The following is a 20,891-nucleotide window of genomic DNA, read 5'->3' as shown; positions in this document are numbered from 1 at the left end:
ACAGGCGTACAGATGGGCACATCACAAACGAGTCCTTCAAATTCACTCGTGAAAATAATTTTCCCTCTGAGTCTGCGGGTTTCACTGACACACTGACGCTCAACAAGACTCAAGTTTCACTGACTCACGACTGCCAACGACAAATCGTGTTTCACTGACTCACCTCCTGACAAAAACGCAAGTTTCTCAGATTCATGGGTGATCAACAAAGACTCGCGTTTCACTGACTCACAGGTACTTGACGAAGACTCGAATATCACTGACTCACCGCTGTTAATGTATCGTGTTTCACTGACACACATGTTGACGAAGACCCAAGTTTCACTGACACACACAATGACAAAGACCCCATTTTCACTGACACACACAATGACAAAGACACAAGTTTCACTGACTCACACAGAGACAAAAACCCAAGCTTCACTGACTCACACATTGACACAGAGCCAAGTATCACTGACACACACATTGACAAAAACTCAAGTTTCACTGACTCACTCATAGACAAAGACCTAAGTTCACTGACTCACACATTGACACAGAGCCAAGTATCACTGACACACACATTGACAAAAACTCAAGTTTCACTGACTCACACATTGACAAAGACCCAAGTTTGACCAACTCACATATTGACAAAGACCGACCTTTCGCTGTCTCACACATGTTGACAAAGACCCAAGTTTCACTAACACACACAATGACAAAGACCCAAGTTTCACTGACACACTCAATGGAAAAGACCCAAGTTTCACTGACACACACAATGACAAAGACAAGTTTCACTGACTCACAGAGACAAAAACCCAAGCTTCACTGACTCACACATTGACACAGAGCCATGTATCACTGACACACACATTGACAAAAACTCAAGTTTCACTGACCCACTCATAGACAAATACCTAAGTTCACCGACTCACACATTGACAAAGACCCAAATTTTACTAACTCACACATTGACAAAGACCGACCTTTCGCTGTCTCACACATGTTGACAAAGACCCAAGTTTCACTAACACACACAATGACAAAGACCCAAGTTTCACTGACACACACAATGGCAAAGACCCCAGTTTCACTGACACACACAATGACAAAGACACAAGTTTCACTGACTCACACAGAGACAAAAACCCAAGCTTCACTGACACACACATTGACAAAAACTCAAGTTTCACTGACTCACACATAGACAATGACCTAAGTTCACTGACTCACACATTGACAAAGACCCACGTTTTACTAACTCACACATTGACAAAGACCGACCTTTCACTGACTCACACACTGACAAAGACCAAATTTCACTAACGCATGCATTGACAAAGACCCAAGTTTCGCTGAGTTACACATTGACAAAGACCCAAGTTCACTGACTCACACATTGACAAACACCCAAGTTTCACTGACTTACACATTGACAAACACTCAAGTTTCACTGTCTCACACATAGACAAAGACCCAGGTTTTACTGACTCACACTTTGACAAAGACCCACCTTTCACTGACTCAAACATAAACAAAGACCCAAGTTTCATTGACTCACACATTGATAAAGACCCAAGATTCACTGACTCACACATAGACAAAGACCCGGGTTTCACTGACTCACAAACTGACAAAGACCCAAGTTTCATTGACTCACACATTGATAAAGACCCAAGTTTCACTGACTCACACGTAGACAAGGACTCGAGCTTCACTGACTGACAGGCGCTCAACAAAGATTGAGTTTCACTCTACTATCTGGTACTCAACAAAGACTTGAGTTTCACTGACTCACACATTGACAAAGGACCAAGTTTCACTGTCTCACACATTGATAAAGACCCAAGTTTCACTGACTCAGAAATAGAGAATGATTCAAGTTTCACTGACTGACAGGCGCTCAACGTAGAATGAGTTTCACTTCACTCACAGATACTTGACAAAGACTCAACTTTTACGGATTTACACGTTGACGAACACTTAAATTTCACTGACACACGGATACTTGACAAAAACTGAAGATTCACTCACTCATGTGTTTACAAAGACTCAAGTTTCCCAGACTCATTAATCTCACTCAAGTGTTTACAAAGACTCGAGTTTCCTTGACTCATTAATACTTGACAAATACTCGAGTTCACTGATTCACATATACCTGCCAAAGACTCAAGTTTCACTAACTCTCACGTTGACAAAAACCTGAATTTCACTGACTTACGTGCAGTGGACGTACATTTGAGTTGCACTGGCTCACAAACACTTGACAAAGACTTGACTTTCACTGACTCACTCATTGACAAAGACTTGAGTTTTACTGACTTACGACCGCTGGACGAACTGACCTACGGTTGACAAAGATCTGATTTTCTCTGACTTACAGATACTTGACAAGAACTCAAGTTTCACTGACTCAGACGTTGACAAAGACCAGAGTTTCACTGACCTACAGGTACTTGGCAAAGACTCGAGTTTCACTTACTCACACATTGACAAAGACCGAAGTTTCAGTGACTCACACATAGACTATGAATCAAGTTTCACTGACTGACAAGCGCTCAACCAAGATTTGAGTTTCACCATACTCATGGATACGAGACAAAGACTTGTGTTTTACTGACTCGCACATTGGCAAAACTCGAGTTTCACTGACTCACAAATACTTGACAAAGACTCAAGTTTCACTGACTCATGTGCTTACAAAGACCAGAGTTTTACTGACTTACGGCCGATGGACGAACACTCAAGTTTAACTGACTGACCTACATGTTGACAAAGATCTGATTTTCTCTGGACTTACAGATACTTGACAATGACTCAAGTTTCACTGACTCAGAGGTTGACAAAGACCAGAGTTTCACTGACCTACAGGTACTTGACAAAGACTTGAGTATTTTGAATCAAGTTTCACTGACTGACAAGCGCTCAACCAAGATTGGAGTTTTCACCTTACTCATGGATACTAGACAAAGACTTGTGTTTTACTGACTCGCACATTGGCAAAGACTCAAGTTTCACTGACTCACAAGTACTTCACAGAGACTCACGTTTCACTGACTCATGTGCTGACAAAGACCCGATTTTCACTGACTTAGGTACGTTAGACGAAGACCTGAGTTTAACTGACTCGTGTGTTGACAAAGACCCAAGTTTTACTGACTCACATGTTGACAAAGACTTAGGTTTCACTGACTCATGCACACTTGACAAAGACTCAAGTTTCACTTACTCACGTGTTGACAAAGACCCGAGTTTCACTGACCTACAGACACTTGACAAAGACTCGAGTTTCACTGCCTCATACGTTGACAAAGATCTGAGTTTCACTGACTTACAGATACTTGACAAAGCCTCGAGTGACTCACAGTGACAGTGACTCATGGATACTAGAAAAAGTTGGCCACGACTATAAGAACAGCTGATATGCGACACATCACAGTGGTCACGTGACCTTTGTGAAGAAGACTATGTCAACGTAAAATATCACATCTATTGTATCTACATCTTGTCAGACTAGAATAAACAAAAACGTAAATTCAATAACAAAACATAGTGAACCTTTTTAAGCTACGAGATGAAGACCCAAGTTTCACAGACTCATGGGTGCAATGCATGAGTGAGTTACTGAGCTCTCAGGAGTCCACGAGCTTGTAACAGCACCCTCTGCTGGTTACTGAGGACAAACGCAGGGCTCTTACCATCAAACTCTGGGAAATAGTCAACCAGGTGCGAGTATGAGATCTTCTCCTCCAACAGGTCCTTCTTGTTGAGGAAGAGGATGACAGAGGAGTTCTGGAACCACGGGTAGGTGATGATCGTCCTGAACAGAGCTTTACTCTCTTCCATGCGGTTCTGATGGGACGAGACAGAGACTTTTGTTAAGGGATCATCTCTACATTACAGTAGCACTTTTCTTGACTTGATATTGAAAATAATTCACATTTTTAATGGTAACAGAAAGGAGTTTGATGGTTAGGCTGCAACAATCAATCAATTAAACTAATTAGAAAAAAGCGCCATAAACGACGTATGATATAAATTATATACATTTGGCCAAAGATAGAGATTTTAGTACTATCGTTACAATTCATGATGGTGAAAGATTCTGGCTGTGTTCCGCTAATTTGAGTGTTACACTACACATGTAAACGTGAATGTAATCAGGGGCGGGCGGATCGATACAAATATCGACAGTAACACTATCAAGTATGGTATCAGTATATGGTCTATAATACAGTGATTAGATCAATTCTTTTCTATTATCACAAAATCGTTTTTTTTGTCATTTTTATTACTGTTTACAAACTCAGGAACTAAGTCCCTGGACACACGAGGACTTAAAGTGCAAAAACCACAGGATTTAAATCAGAGCCAATAGTTTTTGTTCTTGTTTAGTTATTTTGCACTGTTGACTCCGTTTTGCTCAAAAATATTGTATGTAATATACAAACCCCGTTTCCATATGAGTTGGGAAATTGTGTTAGATGTAAATATAAACTGAATACAATGATTTGCAAATCCTTTTCAAGCCATATTCAGTTGAATATGCTACAAAGACAACATATTTGATGCTCAAACTGATACATTTTTTATTTTTTTTTGCAAATAATCATTAACTTTAGAATTTGATGCCAGCAACACGTGACAAAAAAATTTGGCCGAGGGCCGGGCTGTATGTATGTATGTATACACGCACATATATATATATATATATACATATATACATATATACATACATATACATATACATACATATACATACATATATAATATCATATATATATATATATATGTTCCGAGCGCGATGATGTCACGTTATCGATGGAAAAATGCATTTTTAGACAATATGATTTGCGTGAGCGGCTAGGAGACACAGAGTAACAAGCGGTAGAAAATGGATTAGAAAGGACAGATTTAAAATAAAGAAAATTCTAATAATAAATAAAAAATGGTATATATATATATTTTTTTTAACGTGGGACTTCCCGCAGGCCGTAGTTTGGGGACTCCTGGTATAGTGTATGTCTCGCTGTAACTGTGTTTCATAAGTATTAAAAGCATAGAATAGGTCCTAGAGCAGAGGTTCTAAAACGTTTTTCAACAAGAACCACTTCAGAAAACACTTAGCTCTCCCAGTATCACCAAAAGTGGCCCACATTAAATTACAGTAGCGTAGTAGGCCTACGTATTCATTAAAAACAAGGCAAGGGTTTTATTTAACAAGTATATTTACCATTTTGGCCACTGAAAGAGTTTGAACAGTAACACTGAGTTTAAATACAGGAAAATAAAACACAACTTGAATCAAGTGATTCTTTGGCGTACCACAAGATTAACCACAGTTTGAAAATCCCTGTCCTAGAGTATCAAAATATTTTTTTCATGGCTGCATCCATTATTGGTGTTTTCCAGCACCTGCACTTATCCACATTTCAAAAGCGAAGTTCATTTGTATCTGACCTCATTGTCGGACTCCACCAGGACCTGGTCGTACTCGCTCAGCGCCACAAGAAACATGATGGAGGTGACGTTCTCAAAGCAGTGAATCCATTTCCTCCTCTCTGACCTCTGACCCCCGACATCCACCATCCTGCGGCCACGACGAGGAGAAACAAGTCACAGGCTTAAATCCTCCCGACAACAATCCCGACCGGCGGCTTCAAGAAATGCCGTGACAGGTTTTGAATCCATCGGAGAAAGTGTAACGTATGAAACGTGTGATGTACTGCAATGATCCGAACATAAGACGAAAAATTAAACACAAAATTATTAATTTATCAAACTGCTTGATTAAAATTAAAACATATATTTCTGTAACTGCTCATTCAGTTGTTTTGACGTTAGCATCAAAACAATCCGCTTGCTATTTGCTTACAAACTCCCTGCGAGTGAATGGAAGAAAAGCTCTGACTGGCTTTGTGGAGAAGCCAATTGGCGCCACCTACTGGCTTGCATGTGGGCCCTAAATAATTTAAAAAGACGACCTGTTTCTCGACTTTTTTCTAGTCGTATGCTCAAATCGATAAGGGACCTACAGAATTATGCAGGACAAAATTAAATAAATGCATCTTTTAATAATTACTTTAATGTGTCATTAATTATTGGATATTAATGTATTGAATGTAAAAGTAAATTTTGTTATAAACATTTAATTACTTAAATCAATATTTAATTTTTGATTTATTTCATTAAATATTTCCTAATTTAATTATTTCATGATTTATTCAATTAATTGATGAATCTTTACGTCAGCACTTCATTATTTTTTATTTGCCCCACTCACCAATCAAAGTCAGTGATTGATTGATTGATTGAGACCTTTACTAGTAGATTGCACAGTACAGTACATATTCCCTACAATTGACCACTAAATGGTAACACCCCATAAGTTTTTCAACTTGTTTAAGTCGGGGTCCACGTTAATGGTTAGTGGGCGGGGCTAACACAAATGTGGTCCAAGGATTTCTATGGTTTGATTGGTGAGTTTAACAGATTAAAAAAATTCATAAAGCGTTTTATGAAAAAAATAAAACATTGAACATTATTTTTCATCAAATCATAAAATAGTGAAACAATTAAATCAATATTAAATTAAATGATTAAATTAACTATTTTTTTTTATATAATGAACATTGAATGTACTTTTACATTACAAATGTATGACACTTTTTTAAATGTTTTAATTAATTTATGACATTTAATAACACATTCATGTATTTAATCCCAATTACAATTAATGGCACATTTAAATAATTATTTAAAGGTTTATTTATTGATTTAATTTTGGCCAATGCAGAATATGTGACAATTTGGTCCAAATTAATTACATAGATTTTTTTGTTAGTCCCACAGATAAATAGATGGGTTTTTAGCGCATGAAAAAATATGTCCCTTTAAGCCTGAACCTGAACATACACGATGGATTCAACACCGTTACAAGCAGTTTTTAGGAAAGTTCTGAGCTTTTGATGAGAATACACAAACACAGTCTTGCATGCCACCACAAAGAAACTACCACACTTTGAAGAAGGGTTTGAAACGAAAGCCAATCAGTTTAGGAAAGTCCAGATTTAGATTCGGTCCAAGCCCAAGAATAAGTCCTTTTTTATTAAGAAAAAGAACAGACTCCGAGAATAAGTCATTTTTTATTAAACAAAGTCCTGCTCAGTTTTGCCAGGAGGTTTCAAACTGAAAGGCATTCGTCCGTGATTCTTGCAAAGTGAAAAGTCAATATCACCAGTTTCTAGAAGGTGTGAGGAATGTCGAAGGGCAGAAAGTGTGCGGGAATGCCGGTTGTGGGGCGGGGTGACTATGATACATTTTCTATAACACCTGAAAGAGTAGAGCAGACCTTGGAAAAAAATTAAGGCCCGGGGGCCCCTTTAAGCTTTTCAATCTGGCCCGCCAGACATTCCCAAATCATTTTTTTAGATCTTTAAGAAGGAAACTGTAGCTGCCATTGTGATGTTTTCAAATGACCGTAAGTCTTGAACTATACAAAGTATTTCAATGGTTGGAATCTGCGTTTTGCATGATATACTAGTTACTATGGTAATCTAATTAGTTACTATGGTAATCTAAGTCACAGCAGCTCAGACGAGGCACCAAGCAGTGTGGGTGGGGAGCGTTTCCACAGAGGCCAGCCTGAAATGCGGGTGTCAGGGACCGACGCGGAAGGAGATTTTTACAACAAAGTTCTAAAGCTTAGTGATATATCAGATACAACAGATAGTAAGTGTTTTTTTATTTACCCTTCACGTTCATATTTCGCTGTGTTTGTTGCATTTTTGTTGTGTTTCGCTTGATTGTAAAATATGTGGATGGAGAGGGGGTGTGACGTTCGTATGTTATCAATATTCAGTGTTTTATCGTTCATAGTTAATATTGTAAACCCCACATTCTTTATTTTCATGTACATTCTTGGTGTCTCATTCAGAAAAAAATGTACAATTCCATTCCGTTTTTTAAGGCGGTCTGTCATAACGTTTTTAGCATTCAATCAGACATTATTGTGAGGTTTTGTATTAGTGTTCCTAAAAATCTGATATACCGGCCCCCAGACACATTTTCTTCTCTAAATTTGCCCCCCCCCCCCCGAGTCAAAATAATTGCCCAGGCCTGGAGTGGAGCTATATGCAAATATGTATAATAATGTACATACATAATAAGACGAACAAGCATGTTTGAGCAGAACAGTGTCAATTTACTACGCACTGCCATTATTGTATTAATAGCTGCCAACAAAAGTTGCTAGCAACATAATTTGGTCTTGCCTCCAATGGTGGAAAATTGTGCATAATAAAACCGAAAGTATTTTCTTGATTTGAATTTTAATCAATTATGATTTGTTTTATTTTCTGATTCTATATTTAAATTTTTTCCTCGTTTAAATTTTTTGTAAAGCACTTTAAATTGCCTGGTGTACAAATTGTGCTCTACAATTAAACTTGCCGTGCCTCGTGTCACGGTCTGTGTGCTGCATGAGTGCTTCCGGCTCAAGGGAAGCTGCGGTACATAGAAGAAAAGACCAATAGTGTGTGCTTATTGGAGGACATTTAAATGTTAACTCTATGTCCAGCCTATATCGGAGATTTTAGATGCAAGTCAAAATAATCCGATACTTTTTTGTTTGCTGATACTCACCTTGGAATAGGCTGATTGGCAACTCTAAATTGGCCCTAGTGTGGGGATGTGAGTGTGAATGTTTGTCTGTCTGTGTTGGCCCTGCAATGAGGTAGCAATTTGTCCATGGTGACCCCTCCTTTAGCCCGAGTGCAGGTGGGATAGGCCCCAGCCCCCCGCGACGTGGTAAAAATTGGATGGATGGATCAGACTGACAACCGATATCATTATAGGGACCATCCTATTAGACCAGTGGTTCTTAACCTGGGTTCGATCGAAACCTAAGGGTTCGGTGAGTCGGGCTCAGGGGTTCGGCGGAGGTCAAAACACACCCGACTCATCGTGTAAATAAAAGCTTCTCCCTATCGGCGTATTACGGATACGACAACAGCAGAAGTCACACTTATTTGCAGGTGTGTAATTAGTTGTGAGTTTATGCACTGTGTTGGTTTTGTTCTTTGAACAAGGTGATGTTCAAGCACGGTTCATTTTGTGCACCAGTAAAAAAAACATGGTAACACTTTAGTATGGGGAACATATTCACCATTAATTAGTTGCTTATTAACATGCAAATTAGTAACATATTGGCTCTTAACTAGTCATAATTAAGTACTTATTAATGCCTTATTCGGCATGGCCTTATTATAACCCTAACCCTCTAACCCTAACCCTGACCAAATAACTCTAAATTAAGTCTTTGTTACTTAGAATATGTTCCCCATACTAAAGTGTTACCAAAAACATATAACTGTGTCTTGAATTTGAAAAAAAAACATTAGATTTTTCACTAAAGAAGGGTTCGGTGAATGCGCATAGGAAACTGGTGGGGTTCGGTACCTCCAACAAGGTTAAGAACCACTGTATTAGACAGATACTTTATTGATCCCGAGAGAAATTCAAGGTTTTTTGTTTTGTTTTGTTTTTAAGATAAAAATATACTTTTTACTTATATACTGCTTTATCTCAACCTTTTTCAGTGATGTACCCTCTGTGAAATTTTTTTTAATTCAAGTACCCCCTAATCAGAGCAAAGCATTTTTGGTTGAAAAAAAGAGATAAAGCAGTAAAACACAGCACTGTGTCATCAGTTTCTGATTTATTAAATTGTATAACAGTGCAAAATATTGCTCATTTGTAGTGGCCTTTCTTGAACTATTTGGAAAAAAAAGATAGGTTTTTATTTATATTTATAAAGGATTTTTGAATTGTTGCTATTATTAGAATATTTTTTAAAAGTCTTACGTACCCCTTGGCATACCTTCAAGTACCCCCAGGGGTACGCGTACCCCCATTTGAGAACCACTGCTGTATTATATACTGTCTAGATGGGGGTGCTTAGTGTACATTAAAGAAATACATGATTTTTTAATTTATTTTAGCAAATGTCTTCAATAGAACATTAAAGGGTCTGAATACTTTCCGTACTCACTGTACATGTTTATATACTTTATGCGTACCCTATTTTATTTCTGGCACTGGTTTTTGGTCCAATCACAAATGAGTTGAAAATTAACCGAACTGTACCAGAAGTTCGTTTCAAGACCACTTTTTGAAGTGGTCTTGGTTTGCTTGTTTGCCGAACATCAGGTTTCAGCTGATCGGAGGTCTGTTTAAAGCTAACCAAAGTAAAGTTGCACCAATGGTGTTTAAATGAGTAACTGTCCGTACAATTCAAACTTTTTTACCTAATCCAAAATGACTGACGTGCTAGTAAACACAGGATGTTAGCGTTACGCCTTTCTATTTATAATGCATGCACCGGCTTAACAATTTATGAACATCTCAACCAATGATTAACGGCTACGTAAATCCTTAAGACGTTTCATCTTTCCAGGGCTGCTCTCCTTGAAGAGGTCACTTGTCAATCATGGGGGATTTGATGTCCCACTTTCACTAATTTCAGCAGCCGCCCATTGCAAACCTGCCATGCGATGATACAAATGACATCAATTAGGCGACTAAATTGCGTAAACAAATGCACAGGTGTAAACCTCCAGACCAGGCTGCTGGAACTGAAAGTGCAATGCTGCCCCCCGGTGGTGGCCTGTTCCACTTTGCCCCGCAGAGACGCGCGCTATTATAGGCCCTGCAGGACCTGCTGTCCAAAAATAACGTAGTGGAAAGGACGACCTGGTTTCTTATGCCAGCCAGAAAGGAAAGGAGACAACGAGGAGGAAGAGGAGAGAGGAAGTGACCCATTTGCGACGAATGTAGGACTTTTGTGTTCGTTTGCCATTGTAGCTGATGGGTATAAGGATGAGGCATGGTCATCATAATAGCAATAATGATGAGGTTTGACGAGGGAATGAGTTTTATTTTCTACCTGAAAATGATGCTTTGCAAGTCGAAGGGGTACTCTATGATTCCCGTAGTGGGGATGCGCACCCTCAGCACATCCTGCTGAGTGGGAAGATAGCTGGGATCTGCAATGCGATCCAGGTCGGAAAGATAGCTAGAGACGAGACGGGCCAGAGAGAGAAAAATAGAGACAACAACAACAAAAAGAAAAAGAAGAAGAAGAAGAAGAGAGACAGAATCACAGTTATATAAAGCGTGACAGGTCATTAAAGCAACCCTGCCCCCCCCTTTGCCATTCCAGGAAGTGTGGATCAATCCTGTCGAAGAAGATTCAGAGAAAAAAAGGCCAAAGAGACAAAAAAAAAAGGGGTGTTATAGTGTCACTGCTCCACCAAACACCGTCTCCACAAGTACTTTAACATTTGTGGACAGTAAGGCGGTGTTGGTGACAAAAGCAGGAAGAAAAGTCAGCAGATGAAGAAGGGTTCGACATCAAAGATAGCAGGAAGGCCACTGTGAATATTTTCAAGGCATTTACTGGTTTTGTCACAGCTTCCTAGCACATCTTTCACGTCACAACGCAACCCGTCTTCATCAGGTACGTGGTGGTCGGTCGCTCACCCCCCCTCAAGCTTCCGCGCAGCCTTGGTTTAAGACCGAAGGCAGAACTTCAACACGACTACGGACACCAACCACTGATGCGCAACTTTAACCTACGGCTTGTTCCATCAAAAGCAGACTGGCGGACTTTTTTTTGTTTTGGCAATGGATAGTTCTTGAATTCTTTGAGGTATCCAATTTGGGATGCGTTGCAGTGCCATCAGTGGAGTTGTGAACTGAAGTCGTGGTGATGCTGCGGTCAGAGGAGGGGGGAGTAGGTGTGGGGGTACCTGAAGATGACATTCTCCAGATCAAATGGATACTCAATAATGCCCGTGGTGGGAACACGGACCCTGAGCACATCTTGCTGGGTGGGGACGTATCCGTCTGCCGTCACACGGTCTAAATCGCTAAGATAACTGGAGATAATACAGTGCATGTACACATGTGGATAAAACAGGCAGAAAATATATTACTACATACCGTAAATGCTCAAAATCACAGCCAGAGCGCATATTTATCGAAACCGTAAAGAGCATGGAACTCTAGACTGGGCGACATACATTCATTCATTCATTCATTCGTGGCAGACTGCCACAATGAGATTTAAAGCTACGTGTTCCGCCCTTGCTTATAAACACATTAAAATGGAACTGTCTGTGAATGTAGCTTGTCGTTATAACTCTGTACAACATAACTCTGCTTCTTAACACGCCTGGTCTGCCAGAGCATAAGAAGACATGGGACTCGTGTTGCCAACTTAGCAACCTTGTCGTTACAGCAAGTATTAGAGATCGACCGATATGGGATTTTCAGGGTCGATACAGATTATTGGTAGTCAATGAGGCCGATAACCGATATTTAGAACTGATATTCCTTTGTAGAAAAAGTTATTTAAACATGAAGGGTATGCATGTGAAAAAGTGCAATATATTTATCTGTACAGTAATCTATTTATTTATTTATTTTACATATATATATATATATATATTATTTATATATATTTATTTATTTATATATGCACCTTATTGCTTTTTTATCCTGCACTACCATGCGCTTATGTAACAGAATTTCGTTCTTATCTGTGCTGTAAAGTTCAAATTTGAATGACAATAAAAAGGAAGTCTAAGTCAAATGCGTCAGTAAACAGCTGGACAAGGCGTTAAGTGGTTTTCTTGACATCATTTTTTTAGGATAATGTTTTATGCGACGCTAATGTTGTGGTTAATTTAGCACTAAACAACATCAGAGGGTTTCACACATATCTTTTATACGTTTGTCTAAAAGGATAATCGTCATTTGCATTTCAAAATATGGGAAATCTCCAGAGAAAATTGGTAAAAAAATATGAGATTTTTCTACATCACAATAACTCTCCATCTATGAATGATGAATTATATATTTATATAGGGCTTTCTCTAGTGACTCAAAGCACTTTACATAGTGAAACCCAATATCTAAGTTACATTTTTAAAGCAGTGTGGGTGGCACTGGGAGCAGGTGGGTAAAGTGTCTTGCCCAAGGACACAACGGCAGTGACTAGGATGGCAGAAGCGGGGATCAAACCTGGAACTAGGGCTGGGCGATATATCGCGGGTTTGTCTCTGTGCGATATAGAAAATGACTATATCGTGATATCGAGTATACGTTCTCACGCAGTTGCTTTTAGCTGCGGGCATTACAACACAGGCTCTCCTCGCACTTTCCTGTCTCTCCTTCTCACAGACACCTTCAAACACACGTCACATACTGTCAGGACATACGTCACATACGTATACGCCCTCCTCGAGCAGAGAGGTAGCAGCATGGCTAATGTTAGCTGTGGTGCGAGTGGTAATACGAGAGAAAGAAGGTGCGAATCTGGTAACAAATGAAGGAATAATTAATTCCCAAGAAAAACAGCAGGGGGTCCATCGTCTGGCGGTGGTTTGGCTTCTAGTGGGAATATGTTGAACAGACAACCGTAATTTGTCAAGTGTGGGGCAAAAGCGTTGCTATAAAAAGTAGCATTACTGCTGTAACAAACAGTTCAGGGTGTCCCAAGTTGCCGGAGTGTGTTCGGTAAGGAGGAGGAGTTTTGTCCCTCCAGAGTTGTTGCCGTAGGACTGTGACGGAGGGTGTGTGTGGTTGTGGAAGGAGGTGTGTGATGTTGACATTATAGAAGCGGTGGCTACTGAACCTGCTCTAATGTCTCCCGTTTACTATTTTATTAGATAAGTACACTGTATAGGCGAACCCAGGACACTCGACTACACTGCTAATATGTAGCATCATTTGAAAAGTCTCCCGCTAGACAATGAAGAGGGCTTACTCCGCACGTCAATATCTCCGTTTGGTGCCACACGTCCACACCATCAAAATGCCGAGGCAAACATTTCCAGATCAACACCGTATGAAAAAAATAGTGATTTTTTTTTAGTTGTGATTTCCTTCTCTGCATGAAAGTTTAAAAGTAGCATATATTAATGCAGTATGAAGAAGAATGTTTTAATGTAGACACACAGAATCATCATACTGCTGTGATTATATGCATCAAGTGTTCATTCAAGGCTAAGGCAAAATATCGAGATATATATCGTGTATCACGATATGGCGATATTAAAAAAAGGCAATACCGCCCTCAAGTTGCTGGCACGGCCACTCTACCAACCGAGCTATCAATCTAGTAATCTACTCAATTGTACAATTTTCTAACCGTTTATGGATACATTGTACATTGTAAGGTTTCCTCATAAGGAACCCTGTAATATAGCGAACATTTAAATGAAAACAATTCTCAGCTCCTTCACGTAGCTTATAGTTGAGACATTTTTCAAGCTGGCCGAAATTTCTTCCTGGATGTTACAGAAAGTATGAGAATGCGTGAGCTGCTGCCTGCTCTTCTTTACTTCAATATAATAAGTTTCCTATTTTTCATCCATATCTGTGAAGTGACGTGAATTATATTTATATAGCGCTTTTCTCTAGTGACTCAAAGCGCTTTACATAGTGAACCCCCAAATCTAAGTTACATTTAAACCAGTGTGGTAAAGTGTCTTGCCCAAGGACACAACAGCAGTGACTAGGATGGCGTAAGCGGGAATCAAACCTGGAACCCTCGAGTTGCTGGCACGGTCACTCTACCAACCGAGCTATGCCGTCACATTGTTAATTAATCGAATCGCAGAACATGAAACGTGTGGCGCTCCTTTAATGAGCCCGCGTTTTGAGTATTAAATACCAGAAAAGAAGGACAAAAACTGGATTTTTGACAGGTATGTAGAGGAGACGTACTGAAGGCGACCAGAACTGCAAGTGGGAGAGAAAGGAGGGGGCGTGGCCATGTGAACAAACTGGAGAAGAATTCTCACAAGAACGCAAATAAATGCTCTGTTAGATATCAAAACCTATTTGGGGAGAACCATTGACAATGAGAGGATTTTTATTCATAAATGAATCATTTAAAAAAATTGGGCTCCAGCAAAAAGGGACATTTTCCCAGGCAGTGCAAACTGGCTGGTGCTTGAGCAGTGTTTACGACTATACACTTCACTATTTTTTTTTTTTTTTTTAATACTATACAAACAAATCTGCTGATGTAGTTGTAAAAAGAAAAAGGAAAAAGCCAGATACCGATAAAAAAAGGCTGATACTGATATAGGCAAAAATGCCAAATATCGGCACCAATATCGATCGATCTCGCTCGACTAATTCAAAAAAGCAACATTGCTTCATTTCTGGAGCATGTATTGCGGTTCTCCATGAAAGTTCATTTGTAGTTCTAAACACATTTCAAGATCTGTACTGTAAACTTCAAATTTTAATGACAATAAAAAGGAAGTCGAAGTCGAATTTGAATTTGTTATACATTTCACAGTAAACTGTGCAAGTTAGACGATAGCGTCACCGACCTCTACCCGGCAACCCAACGTCCACAGATCCATTGCAGTCCTGTGGGAAACACTAGGAAACATTGGATAACAGCCGATTTTACCATCATAATAATCACTCGGAATGCAGGAGAAAATTGAAAACAAATGTAGCTCTCTTTGCTACTGTCATCTTGTGGCGTTAATCACAAACACGTAATAGAGACAATGGCAGTTATTTGCTGTTGCAGACCATGCACCCTGCGACTATGGCGGTTCATTGAAGAGGCTTTTATTGGAGCATTTACGGTATATAGCCCAGCTGAAAGCATGCACACTTGACACGTCATAATCAGTAATACATTACATCAACAGCCAGAGGGCACTGTAGATCTTGCAGCTCAATAAACCTGAGGTCTTGTCAACAGGAGTGGGGAACCTTTGTCCTATCAGGAGCCATTTTATTCTTTATAGACAAGATGTAACAAATGTTTAATACTATACATCAGGGGTGTCCAAACTTAAAAAAGAAAGCATGCAGTGGCCATTTGGATATTTTCAAAACACACGACAATATATATGGTAACCCTGAGGGCTCCCCTCATTTTTGGTGAATGTTAAAGGTCGGGGACCCGAAAGGGCATTCAAAATAAGTCATATTTTTGTTTTTACATTAAACACCTAAATATCTATAAATCAATTTCAGATCCATCTGTTGCCATAGCGTTATTTTTTTATATTTTTTGTTTATGTTTTAAGCCCTTCCTCCCCCAAAAAACCCTGTTTTTACGGCGAAAACAAAATATGCAATATTTTCCATTAAACATTTGTTAAAAATGTAATATATGTTGTGAAGTAATTGGAGCCTTAAATAGGTAAATAGTTCATAACAAGATGGCTTTTGATTAATTAATATTTTTTGAACAATGACAGTTTAAACAAAAAAAAAAAAATCAGACTAAAGGTCTCGGGGATCCAAAAGGCCCACACTCATAAAGTTAAAGTACCAATGATTGTCACACACACACTAGGTGTGGTGACATTTGTCCTCTGCATTTGACCCATCCCCTTGTTCACCCCCTGGGAGGTGAGGGGAGCAGTGGGCAGCAGCGGTGGCCGCGCCCGGGAATCATTTTTGGTGATTTAACACCCAATTCCAACCCTTGATGCTGAGTGCCAAGCAGGGAAGTAATGGGTCCCATTTTTATAATCTTTGGTATGACTCGGCCGGGGTTTGAACTCACAACCTACCAATCTTAGGGCGGACACTCTAACCACTAGGCCACTGAGTAGGTGGCCTTAAAAATAAGTCAAACATCAATATTAGGGGTGTGAATCTTTGGGCACCTAACGATTTGATTCAGAATAGATTCTTGATTCAAACCGATTCTCCCAATGTATTATTTGTAGGGCTGTCAAATAATTAAAATATTTAATTACAATTAATCGCAGTTTGTTACAAGTTATCTCAAAATTAATCAAGATACCGCAGATTAATATAATTTTTCGTCGTTAATTAGTGTGGCCTAGACAGATCATTTTCAAATTTATATTACCATGACTGGACAATTAGTTTGCTTTAATTGAATGTTTTTTAAACATTATGCTTTTTTAAACACCAAAACAACACAAAAAGGAAAGAACCACACTTTTAAAAAGAACAAAACATGATCTGCAGTGTGTGGGTGTCTTGCCAGATTGTGTATTTTGTAGGAATACAAAATTTGCATTCCTGCTGTAAGAGCACTTGCATTCAGAGGAGAGGATCTACATCATGTTTAGATACCAGTTTCACGCATTATTGACACAAAATGTGGATTGTTTGATTGTCAAAGATGACTGGTTATGTAATGTGTGATATTTCTACCTGAATAAATGTTTATGATATTCTGTACATTACATGTTGTACAAGTGACTCTAGACTTCCTGTCTACCATCTTTTTTTTCTGCTTAGTTTCAATTCCATCTTACTAAAGCAGTTAGAGTAACAATCCATTTTTTTTGTTTTTAATGCACTCAACTTTAATGTAAACATGGACGTGAAACAAATCCTCTTTACAAGCGGCAAAGTCCGCCAGCAGGCGTTCACTCCAATGATGTCGGCTCACGGCGATTGAAGATAAAATTGTATTTTATTTTCAAGAGAAAGACTTGCCATGGCCTTTGATCTGCCAATTCCATAATGTCCCCATTTCTTTGTGCATTTCTACTTGCTATTTTTGAGCTTGTGGCTCAACACTAACTGAACGGCATTACACTTCCCCACGCAACGGAATGCACCGAGGGTCAAAAAGGGGTCGGACGCATGCAGGTTAATCGTGCGTTAAAAAAATGATCGCCGTTGAAGGAATTCATAGTTAACGCGTTATTAGTGCGTTAACGTTGACAGCCTTAATTATTTGGTATAATAATTCTAATAAAACATTTTCAAAACAGGTTACAAAAGCTTCTTCGGTTGCATGGAGATTGCTTGAAAAAAGTATTTTCTTTAGATACATTTTAATTTAAAAAAAATCTAAACTATCAATTTTTTTTTAACCTTTTTTTCAAAATTTTCATTGGTGTTTTAGAAAATTTTAAATTTAAAAAAATTAAAAATTCTGAATCGATTTAGAGTCTGTATGAATAACAATCGTGATTTGGATGTGAATCGATTTTTTGCAAACTTACGTAATCGATATATAGTATTTTTACACTCAACAAATCAACTTGATATCTGTCCGTCGATTAAACATTTTTATTATTTTTTGAGCAATGGCTGTGTTGAAGGGGCCCTGTTATGCAAAACCAATTTTTCTTACCTATTGGTGCCTGCTGTTGTGTATTTGGGATCTGCATAAGTCCCAAAAATGTTGAATCTAAACTACAAAAATGAAGACGCAGTCAAAGTGGCGGCATATAAATAAGACCTGCCCACAAAACGGCGCATTCTGAAGAGATGGTCAGAAAGCAGCTTGAAAACGGTCTGTAAAACATAATCTATGCAACATTTTGACCAAAGAACCACCATTACATGTTATGTAGACCACAAGGAAGTGTTTTAAATGTATAATAAAAGTCATATAATGACACATTTAAAGTAAAAAAAAAAACTGCCTGCATGGCAGCTTTGTGTTATTTGTGTCAATATTGTAACATGTTCTTGTTACATTACACTTGTTTGCTCTTTCATTTTACATTTTGATGTTTTTTATTGATAGTATTTTTTTTTTTAAATGTGGCCATTAAAAAAAATCAGCTGTGAGCCGCAAATGGCCCCCGGGCCACACTTTGGACACCATTGCAATACATCACGTGCTTAGGTGAGTTGAACGTTTTGGTTAAAATAGGTCCTCAGTTGGGCTGGGTTTAAATGCTGTTGACCCATGGACTGTAGGTTGCCCACCCTGATCAACAAGCTAAAAAGTCAATCTATTAATTTTTTGTGCATTGCAAAAAACAATTTTCAATGAGTCACTGGTGCCAATATTTGCATTAAATCAACATAAACAGAGACAGACATACTATTTAGTCGAGTCTGAAAGCTGGTACTCCCGGCGGCGGTCGTAGGCCTCTTGGATGCCAGGGTCGGCCCACAGGGTTTTGATGGCTACGATGTAAGGTTGGTCAAAGCCGTTGATCTTCTCGATGTCCACTTCTTTCACCAGCATGGCGTTAGACTGCAGCAGCAAGACATAAGTCGTTTTTGTTTTTACCCACTTGTCAAATGAGTGTGTACAGTGGCTGTTAAACCATTACTTTAACGTGAAAATCTGTGAAGAAATACTGTTAATATTCATCACCAAAAACATGTAAACAGCAGATAGAGTAGGACAATAAACTTACAATTTTTTCCCTATCGAATAAACCAGACTGAGAAAAGATGATGTATCCTTGGTGGAGGTCTCCACTCTGCTGGTTGTCATTCTAGTCATATTTTGTCATCGTGTATAAATACAGTAGACCCCCGATACTTTGGGGTGGGGTTCAATTTTGTAAAGCATAGACAAAGTTGGGTAATTGAGGCGTTATTGAAAAATGTTTGACACTAATAAACCTGGATTACGCTGTTGCCTTAAGGTACTACACTCCTCCTTCAAGACCTCCTGCTCGCTCGACATTCTACTCCGATTTCTGATCAAGTTAAATTTGGGTATCGATCCAATACCAAGTAGTTACAGGCGCAGTATTGATCATACCAGTGCTGATGCTGATAATACATATTTTTAAGATAATTGAATGATTACATTTTTGATCACAGTTTTAATCGGAAAAAAACAAAATCAATTAAACATTTATAATATTTTCTACTATTCATCCATCCATCGTCTTCTACTTATCCGAGGTTGGGTCGCGGGGGCAGCCGCCTAAGGAGAGTAGTCCAGACTTCCCTCTCCTCAGCCACTTTGTCTAGTTCCTCCCAGGGGATCCCGAGGCGTTCCTAGGTCAGCTAGGAGACAGTCTTCCCGACGTGTCCCGGGTCTTCCCCGTGGCCCCCTGTCGGCTGGATGTGCCCTAAACACCTCCCCAGGGAGGCATCCGGGGGACATCCTGACCAGAACACCCTCATCTGGCTCCTCTCGATGTGCAGGAGCAGCGGCTTTACTTGGAGCTCCTCCAGAATGACAACGTTTCTTGCCCTATCTTAATGGAAGAGCTCCGCCACCCGATTGAGGGAACTAATTTCAGCCGCCTGTACCCGTGACCTTGTCCTTTCGGTCACAACCCAAAACTCATGACCGTAGGTAAGGATAGAAACGTAGATCGACCGGTGAATTTAGAGCTCAGCTCCTTCTTTACCACAACGGATTGATACGGGGTCCGCATCACTGCACATGTCGCACCGATCCGCCTGTCGATCTCACAATCCACTCTTCTCTCACTAGTGAACAAGACTCTGAGGTACTTGAACTCCTCCACTTGGGGCAAGATCTCCTCCCCAACCTAGAGATGGCATGCCATCTTTTTCTGGGCGAGAAACACGTACTCTGACTTGGACTGTAATCCCACAATACTTGGAACACACCCTCTGGTTCCCCTTGTTAAAGAGAGGAACCACCACCCCGGTCTGCCAATCTGGAAGTACCGCCACCAAAGTCCACGGTACGCTACAGAGTCTTGTCAACCAAGACAGCCCCACAACATCCAGATCCTTAAGGAACTCTGGCCCGATCTCATCCACCTCTGGGCCTCTGGCACCAAGGTGCTTTGTAACTACCTCAGCCCCAGAAATGGGAGAGCCCACCACAGATTCCCCAGGCACTGCTTCCTCATAGGATGTCGTGTAGGTGGGATTGAGGAGGTCTTTGAAGTATTCCCTCCACCGATCCACAACATCCCGAGTCGAGGTCCGCAGCACACCATCCCCACCATACACGGTGTTGACAGTGCACTGCTTCCCCCTCCTGAGGCGGCGGATGGTGGTCCAGAATCCCTTGGAAGCCATCCGAAAGTCGTTTTCAATGCTTTCCCCAAACTCCTCCCATGTCCCTTGTTTCAAGATAACTTAGCAAATAGCATGCTTTCTTGTCTACTCCTGCCATTTCTTACTCGGTG

At 39.7% G+C, this 20,891-nt stretch overlaps 1 protein-coding gene across 3 annotated transcripts in view; it reads right to left on the bottom strand.

The window, feature by feature from the left end:
- The window catches only part of LOC133611371 (guanine nucleotide-binding protein G(q) subunit alpha-like), a 69,107-nt gene that overhangs the window by 2,947 nt on the left and 45,269 nt on the right, over positions 1 to 20,891 (bottom strand). The window contains exons 3-6 of one of the 3 annotated variants that reach the window (XM_061968087.2): positions 18,861 to 19,015; positions 11,799 to 11,918; positions 5,449 to 5,578; positions 3,687 to 3,840 (exon numbers count right to left, since the gene is read on the bottom strand). In XM_061968087.2, coding sequence (XP_061824071.1) covers positions 3,687 to 3,840; positions 5,449 to 5,578; positions 11,799 to 11,918; positions 18,861 to 19,015 — 559 coding nt within the window. Of the gene's footprint in view, positions 1 to 3,686; positions 3,841 to 5,448; positions 5,579 to 10,933; positions 11,063 to 11,798; positions 11,928 to 18,860; positions 19,016 to 20,891 lie in introns of all 3 variants that reach the window. The other 2 variants (XM_061968086.2, XM_061968085.2) reach the window with 2 other exon arrangements.

Source organism: Nerophis lumbriciformis, linkage group LG08 (assembly GCF_033978685.3).
Source record: "Nerophis lumbriciformis linkage group LG08, RoL_Nlum_v2.1, whole genome shotgun sequence".
NCBI lineage: Eukaryota > Metazoa > Chordata > Actinopteri > Syngnathiformes > Syngnathidae > Nerophis > Nerophis lumbriciformis.
This window is presented reverse-complemented; position numbering and strand designations above follow the sequence as displayed.